Source organism: Ranitomeya variabilis, chromosome 1, assembly GCF_051348905.1.
Source record: "Ranitomeya variabilis isolate aRanVar5 chromosome 1, aRanVar5.hap1, whole genome shotgun sequence".
NCBI lineage: Eukaryota > Metazoa > Chordata > Amphibia > Anura > Dendrobatidae > Ranitomeya > Ranitomeya variabilis.
The window spans coordinates 651,123,494-651,139,098 of NC_135232.1; the positions used below are offsets into that span (position 1 = coordinate 651,123,494).

The window sequence follows — 15,605 nt, forward strand, 5'->3', positions numbered from 1 at the left end:
ACTCATCTCACAAAAGTCGCTACATGCATGTCGCCACACGCAACTCAACGCACACAACTTGACACACGAAACTCGCCCTAAAACACACACAAGTCTGGTATTATCCTTCAAAAATAAAAATCTGATTAATAAGCTGACAAACTACAAGAGCAACAAATGTACCATATAGGAATCCGGCAGCTGTCAGTCACATGACCTGTCTATTATGTGTATGTGTGAGCTAATATATACTGCCAGGGGGTGGGCTTACTGTTGGCTGGGGATTTATCAGGCTGCCAATTTAGCTTACAAATACTGAGGTAAAAATACTGACCAAATAACGTGTGAACGAGGTCTAATACAGGAGATGACATACAGATATATACTATATACAGGAGGAGATGACACACAGGTATATACTATTTACAGGGGAGATGACACACAGGTATATACTATATGCAGGAGGAGATGACACACAGATATATACTATATACAGGAGAGATGACACACAGGTATATACTATATAGAGGACATGACATACAGGTACATACTACATACAGCAGGAGATGACATACAGGTATATACTATATATAGAAGGAGATGACACACAGGTATATACTATATACAGGAGCAGATTACCTACAGGTATATAGTATATACATGAGATGACATACAGGTATATGCTATGTATAGGAGGAGATGACATACAGGTATATACTATACACAGGAGGAGATGACACACAGATATATACTATATATAGGTGAGATGACACACAGGTATATACTATATACAGGAGGAGATTACATACAGGTATATACTATATATATAGGAGGAGATGACATACAGGTATATACTATATACAGGGGAGATGACACACAGCAGGTATATACTATATACAGGGGAGATGACATACAGGTATATACTATATACAGGAGATGACATACAGGTGTATACTATATATAAGGGAGATGACAAACATGTATATACTGAGGTGAAAATGAGAGGTGTGAGGTGAAAATGAAAAGGTGTGAGTGCAAAATGAGAGGAGTGAGGGAAAATAGTGGAGTGATCGGAAAATGACAGATGTGAGGTCAAAATGACAAGTGTTAGGGGGGAATGAGAGGAGTGAGGGGGAAAATAAGAGGTGTGAGGGAGAAAATGAGAGATGTGAGGGGGAAAATGAAAGATGTGATGGGGAAAATGAGAGGCGTGATGGGAAAATAAGAGAAGTGAGGTGCTATAACTAACCACAGATATTTACTATGCCCAGGCAACGCCAGGCTCTTCAGCTAGCTTAGATTTACAATCTCCATGCTTTTCTCATGGTCAACTTTATGTGGCCTGTTCAAGAGTTGGAACAGCCAAAAATCTGTTTGTCTTTGCACCTGAAGGAAAAACTAAGAATGTCGTTTATCAAAAGGCTCTCGATTAAGTAGTAGAAGATTACTTCACATTACTTGGCCAATTTAGTTAAATCTGTGTGGAATATCTCTGGTGTTGAAATATATGTTGTAAAATGCTTCTATTAGCTTAGTTTTTGCCTTTTAATAATTACATTTCTATCTATTTGTTCTGTGTTTTTTTGTGCAGAATAAATTTTTGTTAACACATTCTATTTTGCTAACAGCAGTTATTACCCCAGGCAAAGCCGGGTAGTACAGCTAGTCTAATATATAAAGCTGAATGTGTGTATGTGTGTATGTGTGTATGTCTGTGTGTATGTCCGGGATTGGCATCTGAACCGTCGCAGCTACAGCCACAAAATTTTGCACAGTCACACGTCTGGACCCTGAGAGCGTCATAGGCTATGTTGTGAGGTAAAATTTTAACCCCGCGCTTTCCAATTCACCAAACAATTTTGCCCCTATCTACATAATGGGGAAAAAGTGAAAGGAAAAGTGTTGGAGGCGTCGCAGCTACAGGCACAAAATTTTGCACAGTCACACATCTGGACCCCGAGAGCGTCAAAGCTATGTTGTGAGGTGAAATTTTAACCCCGCGCTTTCCAATTCACCAAACAATTTTGCCCCTATCTACATAATGGGGAAAAAATGAAAGGAAAAGTGTTGGAGGCAAATTAACAGCTGCCAGATGTGAACAAGGGGGACTTAAAGAATGAGAGCGATGGCGCCAAAGAGTATATACTGTACAGTTGCTAAGGTGGGGCCCCGACATTGGATAATCACCACACCACCACGGGGATATGAACACACACACAAAATGCGCCACACACTACCACGTGCTCGAACACATATACCACCCTCAGCGCACATTTCACCACACATACACCAACCTCGCCACATAAAAGTCGAAACACAAAAGTCGGCGCTCAAAACTCGCCACGCGCAAAACTCTCCACATGCAAAACTCGCCACACGTGCAAAACTCACCTCATGGAAAACTCGCCACGCGCAAAACTCGCTATGCGCAAAACTTGCTGCACACAACTTGCTACACTAACCTGTCACATGCAACTCGACACACAAAAAGTTGCTACACGCATGTTGCCACACAAAACTCATCTCACAAAAGTCGCTACATGCATGTCGCCACATGCAACTCAACACACACAACTTGACACACGAAACTCGCCCTAAAACACACACAAGTCTGGTATTATCCTTCAAAAATAAAAATCTGATTAATAAGCAGACAAAATACAAGAGCAACAAATGTACCATATAGGAATCCGGCAGTTGTCAGTCACATGACCAGTCTATTATGTGTATGTGTGAGCTAATATATACTGCTGATTTATCAGGCTGCCAATTTAGCTTACAAATACTGAGGTAAAAATACTGACCAAATAACGTGTGAACGAGGTCTAATACAGGAGGAGATGACATACAGATATATACTATATACAGGAGGAGATGACACAAAGGTATATACTATTTACAGGGGAGATGACACACAGGTATATACTATATACAGGAGGAGATGACACACAGATATATACTATATACAGGATAGATGACACACAGGTATATACTATATAGAGGAGATGACATACAGGTACATACTACATACAGGAGGAGATGACATACAGGTATATACTATATACAGGAGGAGATGACACACAGGTATATACTATATACAGGAGCAGATTACCTACAGGTAATCCCGTGGTTGTTCCTTCCCGATGAAAGACCTGGCTATTCATTGCTTGCATTGAGAAACACGTGATGGTGTCTCCGCGGCTTCTTTACATGCATTTGCATATTTCCCTTAAGGGATGGGGCAATGATCTGGATCACTGCGTTGAGAAACACGTGATGGTGTCTCCGCGGTGTTGGATGTTTTGATCTCCCCGAGGTCATTCATCCTTAGGTTTATAGTCTTTTCACTATGCACTGCTCCTAATAACCAGTTTCCTACTCCACACTGATGAGGGGAAAATACCCCGAAACAGCTGTCTGTGGATGGATCCCATGTTTTGGCATAGGTGGTTTTCCTTTATTGGATGCTGCCCTTCCCGTGGTTGTTCCTTCCCAGTGAAAGACCTGGCTATTTATTGGTTGCGTTGAGAAACACGTGATGGTGTCTCTGCGGCTCCTTTACATGCATTTGCATATTTCCCTTAAGGGATGGGGGCAGTGTTCTGGATCACTGCGTTGAGAAACACGTGATGGTGTCTCCGCGGTGTTGGATGTTTTGATCTCCCTGAGGTCATTCATCCTTATGTTTATAGTCTTTTCACTAGGCACTGCTCCTAATAGCCAGTTTCCTACTCCACACTGATGAGGGGCAAATACCCCGAAACAGCTGTCTGTGGATGGATCCCATGTTATGGCATAGGTGGTTTTCCTTTATTGGATGCTGCCCTTCCCGTGGTTGTTCCTTCCCAGTGAAAGACCTGGCTATTCATTGCTTGCGTTGAGAAACACGTGATGGTGTCTCCGCGATGTTGGATGTTTTGATCTCCCCGAGGTCATTCATCCTTATGTTTATAGTCTTTTCACTAGGCACTGCTCCTAATAGCCAATTTCCTACTCCACACTGATGAGGGACAAATACCCCAAAACAGCTGTCTGTGGATCTGTGGATGGATACCATGTTTTGGCATAGGTGGTTTTCCTTTATTGCATGCTGCCCTTCCCATGGTTGTTCCTTCCCGGTGAAAGACCTGGCTATTCATTGCTTGCATTGAGAAACACGTGATGGTGTCTCCGCGGCTTCTGTACATGCATTTGCATATTTCCCTTAAGGGATGGAGTGTTATGACCCCAATGGCAGAGGGTCCCAGAAATAAATACCAAGTCTGCAAACACAAAAAACCAGCTCATATGGCAGTGGTAACTGGGCTGACCGTATATCTAATCCTAGCACCACAAATAGCAGCAGCCGGGGAACGTGCCTACGTTGGTTCTAGACGTGTCGCGCCAGCCGGAGAACTAACTAACCCTAGAAGGGAAAAGATAGACCTTTCTTGCCTCCAGAGAAAAGACCCCAAAAGTTGGATACAAGCCCCCAACAAATAATAACGGTGAGGTAAGAAGAAAAGACAAACGTAAGAATGAACTAGGTATTTAGCAAAGAGAGGCCCACTGACTAATAGCAGAATATAGTAAGATGACTTATACGGTCAGCAAAAACCCTATCAAAAATATCCACGCTGGATATTCAAGAACCCCCGAACCGTCTAACGGCCCGGGGGGAGAATACCAGCCCCCTAGAGCTTCCAGCAAAATCAGGAATCACATTTAGTACAAGCTGGACAAAAAATAAGAGCAATACAAATAACCAAAAAAACAAGGAAGCAGGACTTAGCTTAATTTTGCAAGAACCAGGACCAGCAGACAGGAGCAAACAGAAAGGACTGATTACAACGGTGCCAGGCACCAGACTGAGAATTCAGGAAGTTCATATAGCAACACCCCTGGACTAACGACCCAGGTGGGTGCCAAACTGAGGAAAGACAATCCCAGAGTCATATCACTAGTGACTACAAGAGGGAGCCAAAAAAGTCTAATTCACAACAATGGAGGCAGTGTTCTGGATCACTGCATTGAGAAACACGTGATGGTGTCTCCGTGGTGTTGGATGTTTTGATCTCCCTGAGGTCATTCATCCTTATGTTTATAGTCTTTTCACTAGGCACTGCTCCTAATAGCCAGTTTCCTACTCCACACTGATGAGGGGCAAATACCACAAAACAGCTGTCTGTGGATGGATCCCATGTTTTGGCATAGGTGGTTTTCCTTTATTGAATGCTGCCCTTCCCATGGTTGTTCCTTCCCGGTGAAAGACCTGGCTATTCATTGCTTGCATTGAGAAACACGTGATGGTGTCTCCGCGGCTTCTGTACATGCATTTGCATATTTCCCTTAAGGGATGGAGTGTTATGACCCCAATGGCAGAGGGTCCCAGAAATAAATACCAAGTCTGCAAACACAAAAAACCAGCTCATATGGCAGTGGTAACTGGGCTGACCGTATATCTAATCCTAGCACCACAAATAGCAGCAGCCGGGGAACGTGCCTACGTTGGTTCTAGACGTGTCGCGCCAGCCGGAGAACTAACTAACCCTAGAAGGGAAAAGATAGACCTTTCTTGCCTCCAGAGAAAAGACCCCAAAAGTTGGATACAAGCCCCCAACAAATAATAACGGTGAGGTAAGAAGAAAAGACAAACGTAAGAATGAACTAGGTATTTAGCAAAGAGAGGCCCACTGACTAATAGCAGAATATAGTAAGATGACTTATACGGTCAGCAAAAACCCTATCAAAAATATCCACGCTGGATATTCAAGAACCCCCGAACCGTCTAACGGCCCGGGGGGAGAATACCAGCCCCCTAGAGCTTCCAGCAAAATCAGGAATCACATTTAGTACAAGCTGGACAAAAAATAAGAGCAATACAAATAACCAAAAAAACAAGGAAGCAGGACTTAGCTTAATTTTGCAAGAACCAGGACCAGCAGACAGGAGCAAACAGAAAGGACTGATTACAACGGTGCCAGGCACCAGACTGAGAATTCAGGAAGTTCATATAGCAACACCCCTGGACTAACGACCCAGGTGGGTGCCAAACTGAGGAAAGACAATCCCAGAGTCATATCACTAGTGACTACAAGAGGGAGCCAAAAAAGTCTAATTCACAACAATGGAGGCAGTGTTCTGGATCACTGCATTGAGAAACACGTGATGGTGTCTCCGTGGTGTTGGATGTTTTGATCTCCCTGAGGTCATTCATCCTTATGTTTATAGTCTTTTCACTAGGCACTGCTCCTAATAGCCAGTTTCCTACTCCACACTGATGAGGGGCAAATACCACAAAACAGCTGTCTGTGGATGGATCCCATGTTTTGGCATAGGTGGTTTTCCTTTATTGAATGCTGCCCTTCCCATGGTTGTTCCTTCCCGGTGAAAGACCTGGCTATTCATTGCTTGCGTTGAGAAACACGTGATGGTGTCTCCGCGGCTTCTTTACATGCTCACCAACAGGACGACTGACCATGCTGTCCTCCTCCTCCTCCCTGTCCTCAGGCCATCCCTGCTGAACAGATGGTATGACAGCTGTGCTTGTAGTACCATCTATAGTGCATGAAAGTAGCTCCTGGTCTTCCTCCTCCTCCTCAATGTCTACCAATACACGTTGCGACGACATGAGGTTGAGCTGAGTGTAATCACCCTTTATGGTTCCTTGTTCCATGTCCTCGTGCTCTGCCTGCAATGCATCCTCTTTAATTGTGAGCAGAGAGATTTTCAGAATGCTGAGAAGCGGGATGGTGATGCTAATTATGGCATCATCGCCGCTCACCATCTTTTTGCAGTCCTCAAATTTCAGGAGGATGGTACTTGTGTCTGACATCCATGTCCACTCTTGAGGTCATATGTGTGGAGTCTGAACTGAATATCGACGGCCTTATTGATGCTGGTGTCAACAACTGCCCTCTTCTGGTCACAAATCCTTTCCAATGTATGCAGTGTAGAGTTCCAACGAGTGGGGACATCACACACCAGTCGGTGAGCCAGAAGCTGCAAACGCTGCTGAAGCACAGCAAGGGCGGCTGAAGCTGTATCTGACTTTCTAAAATGGGCACACAGATGGCGTACTTTCACTAGCAGATCCGGCAGCTCCGGGTAGCTTTTCAGAAAACACTGAACCACAAGGTTAAGCACATGGGCCAGGCAAGGTATGTGTGTGAGCTCACCTTGCCTCAGAGCCGGCACCAGGTTTCGGCCACTGTCACACACGACCACGTCTGGCTGTAGGTTCAGCAGTGTCATCCAAAGATCTGACTGCTCTTTCAGCGCTGTCCACAACTCTTCTGCATTGTGCGGTTTGTCACCTATGCAGATTAACTTCAGCACTGCCTGTTGCTGCTTGGCTGAGGCAGTGCAGCAGTGCTTTCAGCTTCTGACTGATGTGTTCATTTCAGAGATGGAGACTTAAGAGGAGAAAGAGGCGCAGGAGCTGTAGACTGTGGGGGCAACCCTGATTGACATAGGGCTCACAATCCTTGGCATGGGGAGGATGTGTTCCATCCCAAGGTCCAACTGGGTCCCGGCTTCCACTATGTTAACCCAGTGTGCCGTCAGTGAGATGTACCATCCCTGCCCACAAACACTTGTCCACGTGTCCGTGGTTAGGTGGACTTTCCCAGTAACAGCATTGTTGAGGGCACGGGTAATGTTGTGGGACACATGCTGGTGTAATGCCGGTACGGCACACCAGGAGAAATAGTGGCTACTGGGGACCGAGTACCTTGGGATGGCCGCCGCCATCAGGCTGTGGAAAGCTTTTGTCTCAAAAAGACTAAAAGGCAACATTTCGAGTGCAAGCAGACGAGAAATGTTTGAATTAAGTACAGTGGACTTTGGTGCATCGGCTGGGTATTTCCGCTTGCGATCCAATGACTGGTGTATAGACAACTGAAGGCTGGGCTGGGACAAGGATGGGGATGGGCTTGATGATGGTGCTAGTTGACTGTGGGCAACAACAGGTGCAGGGCCCGAGGTGTCTGCACAGGCACGGTGAACTGGGGATTGGCTTCTACGCAAAACAGTGGAAGAAGCAGTGTTGTCACCTGCAGACAGTGTTCCTGGAGCCTGGTGTTCGGCCCACAAAGGTGGGTGCTTTGCTGCCATGTGCCTAATCATGCTGGTGGTGGTCAGGCTGGTAGTTTTGCTACCCCTACTGATGCGGGCATGGCAAGTGCTGCAAATGGCCTGTTTAGGGTTATTGCAGAGTCTTTAAAAAATAACCAGACTCGGGAAGATCTAACAGTTGGAATGGCAACTTCTGTCATGTTGGTGTTACGGGGAATGGATGCACACCTTCTGTCTGCGGCCACCACACTGCTTCTTCTTGCCTGTTGGGGTGCTCTGCCTCCTTCCTCATGTGTGCTGCTGTCCTCGCTCTGCATGTCCTCCTGCCAGGTTGGGTCAGTCACTATGTCATCCACCACCTCATCTTCCACATCCGCACCCTTCTCCTCCTCCTGACGTTCTGGCAATTGTGTCTCATCATTTTCCACCTCTTGTGACACGTTCCCATCATCGCATTCATGTGACTGTGGCTGTTCAAATGTTTGGGCATTGCTACATGCGATTTCATCTGGCCCCACTTCACGTTGGCCGGCCGAGAGTCCAGAATCTTTAAAGGGAAAACTGAACAGCTCTTTGGAGTGTCCAAGTGTGGGATCAGTTGTCTCAGGGCACTCGGCATGGTGGGAGGAAGGAGGATCAGGGTGAATATCCAGTCCATAATAACAGCTACTCAGACTTGACCGTGTGGAAGACGTGGTGGCTAAGTGACTGGAAGCATTATCAATATCCAACCAACAACCATTTCACACTGCTCTGGCTTCAATAGTGGTATGCTGCGGTCCCCCACAAACTGGGACAGGAAGGTAGAGCGCAAACATGTGGGTCTTTGCTGTGGCCCACTTTCAGCTTGGCCACGGCCTCTGCATGCACCACCAGCATCATGTCCACTTTCCCGTCCCTTGCCCCTTGCCTTGCCCATTTTAAATGGACAACTGAAATGTTTGAAAAGCTCAATACAAATGGATTTATTTGGAGAAAAATTATAGATGATCAGTATGCCTGCAAAGCGAAGATTTGGACACCACAGATACACAAGGCATCTGACGAAGATAACAGACTGTATAAATTTTTTTACGTTTGTTGGTAATTTTTGAAAACAATAAAAAATGAGTAGAACAAGGCTTGCAGACAGAACTATGCAAGGTATGCCTGCGAAGCAAAGACTTTTCCACCACAGATGTGCGAATTAAAGATTTTTCCACCACAGATACATCAGGCCTCAGCCTGAGATAACAGACTGTATAATTATTTTTAATGCTTATTGGTAATTTTTGAAAACAATTAAAAATGAGTAGAACAAGGCTAGCAGACAGAACTATGCAACGTATGCCTGCGAAGAAAATATTTTTCCACCACAGATACACCAGGCGTCAGCCAGAGAAAACAGACTGATCTTAATGTGGCCTTGATTTTTTTGGGCACACCAAAATTGTGTCAACAAGTTGGCTATGACACACACAAAAAAAGGCGTACTAAAATTGCAAGATATTTTGTACAATGATATGCGATGCGTGTGGCGTAAAACTCACAGTGATAAATCCAAGAATTGTAGCTAAATATTTTGGGGCCAGCTACAGATTTTTGGGGCAGCAAAATGGTGTCCAAAAATGTTGTAAAACACTACAAAATATTAGATAGTACCAAGAAAAAAAAAAAAGGACAGATTTTTTGGCGCACTCACATCTGATGCCTGGGACAAAAAAAAAAAAGACTAGATTTGCATGCTCTTCTATTACAATGACCTGGCTGTAGTCTGCAGCGTGATCAAGCAAATAAATGTAGAAAAAAGGGGGGCTATGGATTCTTTTAGAATAAAATGAGCAGGTATAAGCTGCAAAACAAATGGCCACAGATAACTGCAGATAGGTATATATTAAATAAGCTGCAGCAGCAGACAGTAATGGAGCTTAATGAGGTATGCAGTGAGATCTATGTACTCACATACAGTGCCTGAAGGCCTTGCACTGATGTAGATATGTGCACATAGACTCCCCTGCCTACCAAGTGCTGCAATCTCAGGACTCCCAAATTAGCCGTAAAAAGGACTGTTGGTTTCTCAGGATTTGTGGACTGAACACTAGCAGACCCACACTAACTATTAAAAGGACTATTCTGACCCTATCTTGGCAGCAGCTTTCCCTACACTACCTAAGTCCGGAGCAGAATGCGGCGAGCAGAGCATCGCCAGGTCTCTTATAGACCTGATGACGCTGTGCGGTTAGCCAATCACTGTAATACCACAACAAAGATGGCTGCGGCATTACAGTGCATGGCAGCCAATCCCTGCATTGTCATTGGCGCTCTAAAGAGCGCCAGAATTGCAGGGCGGAGATCCGATCTCCCGCCGAATAATCCCGGAAATACTCGATGCTCACAGAGTACACCGAACATAGTGATACTCGGGCGAGTACCGAGTAGTGGCGAGCATGCTCGCTCATCACTAGTAATTACAATTGCAAATATAAGATAAATATCAGACACATGTTTTGTTTACTATCAGATAGTTACAACTAATAAAGATTACCGTAATAAGCAATGAAAAATATCATATTCAAAAAGCCCACCAAAAAAGACTCATGTTATGCTAACGGATGGGTTGCATTATTTGGGCTTGTGCTGCATTTTATTTATCCTTGAACCGAAGCCTGGTTATGTAAAGTTAAAAAACCAAAAAACTGAATGTCTATAAAAAATATATTGACTTTTTCTGTAAATTATTTTCAGAGAAAGAAAACGCAAAACTTTTTTTTTTAAATATTACTCATTCAATTAAAATGTTTTTCTATCATTTTAGGGTTCAGCGCTGGCGTAATTTTGGAATATTTAGCATCACATCAATGAGAAAAATGCAACAAAAAGTAATTCTTCTTATCATCTCTTCTGCTTTTTTTTCCTTTTTTTTACATTATAAACAAGTCAAACGTTACTTTCGAAATGGTAAGTGTTTCTTGTCTTATCAAGAAGTGTTTCTTGTAATAAATAAAAAACAGGAAAGGAAATTACTACACCGATAATTAGAGAATGCATACTAGAGAGGTAAATCATGTGGCTTTTTTATGTCAGAGAAGGGGAAAGGTTCTGATTGGTTTCATCTCTATGTTAAATGGATGGTAAGGACTCCCCTCTACAAAGGAAAAAAGATTCACTTAAAGGGAACCTGTCACCATGAAAATGCAAACTAACCTGCCGACACTATATCATACAGTAGAGGGAGCTGAACAGGTTGATATATAAGCTATATAGTCAATGGGTCCTCTTTCTCTCCTGTAAAGTGTATGCTCTTTTGGTAAGCGGGGTCCTCTCCAGGGGCGGGCTGGGCAGGGTGGCAGGAATGCATATGCCCCCGGGTGGAGCCTAAGCAACCGCACAGGGCCGCTGGAGGACCGGCAGTGATTTTAATACATAGCGCACCTGTAGTGCACTGTCACGTCATCACACCAGCCGCCCCGAAATGCAGGCTGCAGCAGTATGTGATGAGCAGGCCCGGGGGAACGATGTTCACCTGTGGCTTGAGACATGGCCGGCTTCAGTAATGTGCACGCAGTGGTGAGAGGGGGCAGCTCCTGGCACACAACTAAGAAGAGAAGGAGGATGCTTTACTTACATAGTGTTCGCACACAGCATCCTCCTCTTCCATGTGCAAATCTGTCTCCGACGTCCCATGAGCCAGGACCTGGAGGGGGAGGAGCATCAGCGTGCAGAGCAGCAGCACAGGACCGCAGGACAAGATGAGAGGTAGCTGCCTTGTGTGTTCACTGCCCAGCACATTCCAGATAACCTTCCAGCTGCCCATCTCAACGTTTGCTGTGCTAAGTAGCAGGGGGGAGAGGGGCAGTTAAATTAAACATGGCAGATTAGAGTATGTGTTTTTTCTGGGTATGTGCGGTTTCCTATGTGTGCATGTGTGTTTTCCTATATCTGTGGGTGTGTGTGTTTTCCTGTGTGTGTGTTTCTTTTCCTGGGTGTGTCTGTGTTTTCCTGTTTGTTTGTGTGAGTTTTCCTGGGTGTGTGTTTTCCTGTGTGTGTGTTTTCCTGGGTGGGTATGTGTGTGTTTTCCTGGGTGGGTGTGGGTGTTTTCCTGGGTGGGTATGTGTGTGTGTGTTTTCCTGGGTGGGTATATCTGGGTGTGTGGGTATGAGTGTGTGTTTTCCTGTGTGTGTGTTTTCCTGGGTGTGTGTGTGTTTTCCTGGGTGGGTATGTGTGTTTTCCTGGGTATGTGTGTTTTCCTATGTGTGTATGTGTGTTTTCTCAAGTGTGTGAGCGTGCATGTGTTCGTGTGTTTTTCTTGTCTTTGAGCGTGCATGAATGTGAGCGTGCATGTGTGCTAGCGTGTGGACAGCCCATAATTTCACTTTCAAATATCAAATTTTTAATGTACACTCACCGGCCACTTTATTAGGTACACCATGCTAGTAACGGGTTGGACCCCCTTTTGCCTTCAGAACTGCCTCAATTCTTCGTGGCATAGATTCAACAAGGTGCTGGAAGCATTCCTCAGAGATTTTGGTCCATATTGACATGATGGCATCACACAGTTGCCGCAGATTTGTCAGCTGCACATCCCAAAGATGCTCCATACAAGGCAGGATGGATCCATGCTTTCATGTTGTTTACGCCAAATTCTGACCCTACCATCCGAATGTCGCAGCAGAAATCGAGACTCATCAGACCAAGCAACGTTTTTCCAATCTTCTACTGTCCAATTTCGATGAGCTTGTACAAATTGTAGCCTCAGTTTCCTGTTCTTAGCTGAAAGGAGTGGTACCCGGTGTGGTCTTCTGCTGCTGTAGCCCATCTGCCTCAAAGTTCGATGCACTGTGCATTCAGAGATGCTCTTAGGCCTACCTTGGTTGTAACGGGTGGCGATTTGAGTCACTGTTGCCTTTCTATCAGCTCGAACCAGTCTGCCCATTCTCCTCTGACCTCTGGCATCAACAAGGCATTTCCGCCCACAGAACTGCCGCTCACTGGATTTTTTTTCTTTTTCGGACCATTCTCTGTAAACCCTAGAGATGGTTGTGCGTGAAAATCCCAGTAGATCAGCAGTTTCTGAAATACTCAGACCAGCCCTTCTGGCACCAACAACCATGCCACGTTCAAAGGCACTCAAATCACCTTTCTTCCCCATACTGATGCTCGGTTTGAACTGCAGGAGATTGTCTTGACCATGTCTACATGCCTAAATGCACTGAGTTGCCGCCATGTGATTGGCTGATTAGAAATTAAGTGTTAACAAGAAGTTGGACAGGTGTACCTAATAAAGTGGCCGGTGAGTGTATATATACAGTCATATGAAAAAGTTTGGGCACCCCTATTAATCTTAAGCTTAATGTTTTATAAAAATTGTTTTTTTTTCAACAGCTATTTCAGTTTCATATATCTAATAACTGTTGGACACAGTAATGTTTCTGCCTTGAAATTAGGTTTATTGTACTAACAGAAAATGTGCAATCTGCATTCAAACTAAATTTGACAGGTGCATAAGTATGGGCACCCTTATCATTTTCTTGTTTTAAATACTCCTACCTACTTTTTACTGACTTACTAAAGCACTTTTTTGGTTTTGTAACCTCATTGAGCTTTGAACTTCATAGCTAGGTGTATGCAATCATGAGAAAAGCTACTTAAAGTGGCCACTTGCAAGTTGTTCTCCTGTTTGAATCTCCTCTGAAGAGTGGCATCATGAGCTCCTCAAAACAACTGTCAAGTGATCTGAAAACAAAGATTATTCAACATAGTTGTTCAGGGGAAGGATACAAAAAGCTGTCTCAGAGATTTAACCTGTCAATTTCCACTGTGAGGAACATAGTTAGGAAATGGAAGAACACAGGTACAGTTCTTGCTAAGGCCAGAAGTGGCAGGCCAAGAAAAACATCAGAAAGGCAGAGAAGAAGAATGGTGAGATCAGTCAAGGACAATCCTCAGACCACCTCCAGAGAGCGGCAGCATCAACTTGCTGCAGATGGTGTCACTGTGCATCGGTCAACTATACAACGCACTTTGCACAAGGAGAAGCTGTATGGGAGAGTGATGCGAAAGAAGCCGTTTCTGCAAGCACGCCACAAACAGAGTCGGCTGAGGTATGCAAAAGCACATTTGGAGAAGCCAATTTCTTTTTGGAAGAAGGTCCTGTGGACTGATGAAACCAAGATTGAGTTGTTTGGTCATACAAAAAGGCGCTATGCATGGTGGCAAAAAAACCAGTGCGTTGTATAGTTGACCGATGCACAGTGACACCATCTGCAGCAAGTTGATGCTGCACCTCTCTGGAGATGGTCTGAGGATTGTCCTTGACTGATCTCACCATTCTTCTTCTCTGCCTTTCTGATGTTTTTCTTGGCCTGCCACTTCTGGCCTTAACAAGAACTGTACCTGTGTTCTTCCATTTCCTTACTATGTTCCTCACAGTGGAAATTGACAGGTTAAATCTCTGAGACAGCTTTTTGTATCCTTCCCCTGAACAACTATGTTGAATAATCTTTGTTTTCAGATCATTTGACAGATGTTTTGAGGAGCACATGATGCCACTCTTCAGAGGAGATTCAAACAGGAGAACAACTTGCAAGTGGCCACTTTAAGTAGCTTTTCTCATGATTGCATACACCTAGCTATGAAGTTCAAAGCTCAATGAGGTTACAAAACCAAAAAAAGTGCTTTAGTAAGTCAGTAAAAAGTAGGTAGGAGTATTTAAAACAAGAAAATGATAAGGGTGCTCATACTTATGCACCTGTCAAATTTTGTTTGAATGCAGATTGCACATTTTCTGTTAGTACAATAAACCTAATTTCAAGGCAGAAACATTACTGTGTCCAACAGTTATTAGATATATGAAACTGAAATAGCTGTTGCAAAAAAAACAATTTTTATAAAACATTAAGCTTAAGATTAATAGGGGTGCCCAAACTTTTTCATATAACTGTATCAGTCCTAGAGCACCCTGCATGGCAGATAGTCATCAGCCCCGGCGTATCCTGTGTGGCGAATAGTGGTCAGCCCCGACGTATCCCTTGTGACATAAACAAAATAATTAAAGTGCCCCTGTCAGCAGGATTGTGCATAGTAACCTACAGATAGGGTACCGTCACACAGTGCCATTTTAATCGCTACGACGGCACGATCCGTGACGTCGCAGCGTCGTATGATTATCGCTCCAGCGTCGTAGACTGCGGTCACACTGTGCAATCACGGCGCTGGAGCGATGCCGAAGTCCCCGGGTAACCAGGGTAAACATCGGGTTACTAAGCGCAGGGCCGCGCTTAGTAACCCGATGTTTACCGTGGTTACCAGCGTAAAAGTAAAAAAAAAAAAACCGTACATACTCACCATCTGATGTCCGTCCGGTCCCTTGCAGTCTGCTTCCCGCTGTGACTGAGTGCCGCCGTAAAGTGAAAGCAGATCACAGCGGCGACGTCACCGCTGTGATCTGCTCTCACTTTCCGGCCGGCAGACAGTCAGAGCGGGAAGCAGATTGCAAGGGACCGGACGGACATCAGATGGTGAGTATGTACGGTTTGTTTTTTTTAACTTTTACGCTGGTAACCACGGTAAACATCGGGTTACTAAGCGCGGCC

The 15,605-nt window shown here is 44.5% G+C and overlaps 1 protein-coding gene across 1 annotated transcript in view; it reads left to right on the forward strand.

The window, feature by feature from the left end:
* LOC143815495 (carbohydrate sulfotransferase 9-like) overlaps positions 1 to 15,605 on the forward strand; it is a 185,684-nt gene that overhangs the window by 78,969 nt on the left and 91,110 nt on the right. Inside the window, exon 2 of the mRNA XM_077294781.1 lies at positions 10,829 to 10,971. Coding sequence (XP_077150896.1) covers positions 10,872 to 10,971 — 100 coding nt within the window. The 5' untranslated portion in view covers positions 10,829 to 10,871. The remainder of the gene's footprint in view (positions 1 to 10,828; positions 10,972 to 15,605) is intronic.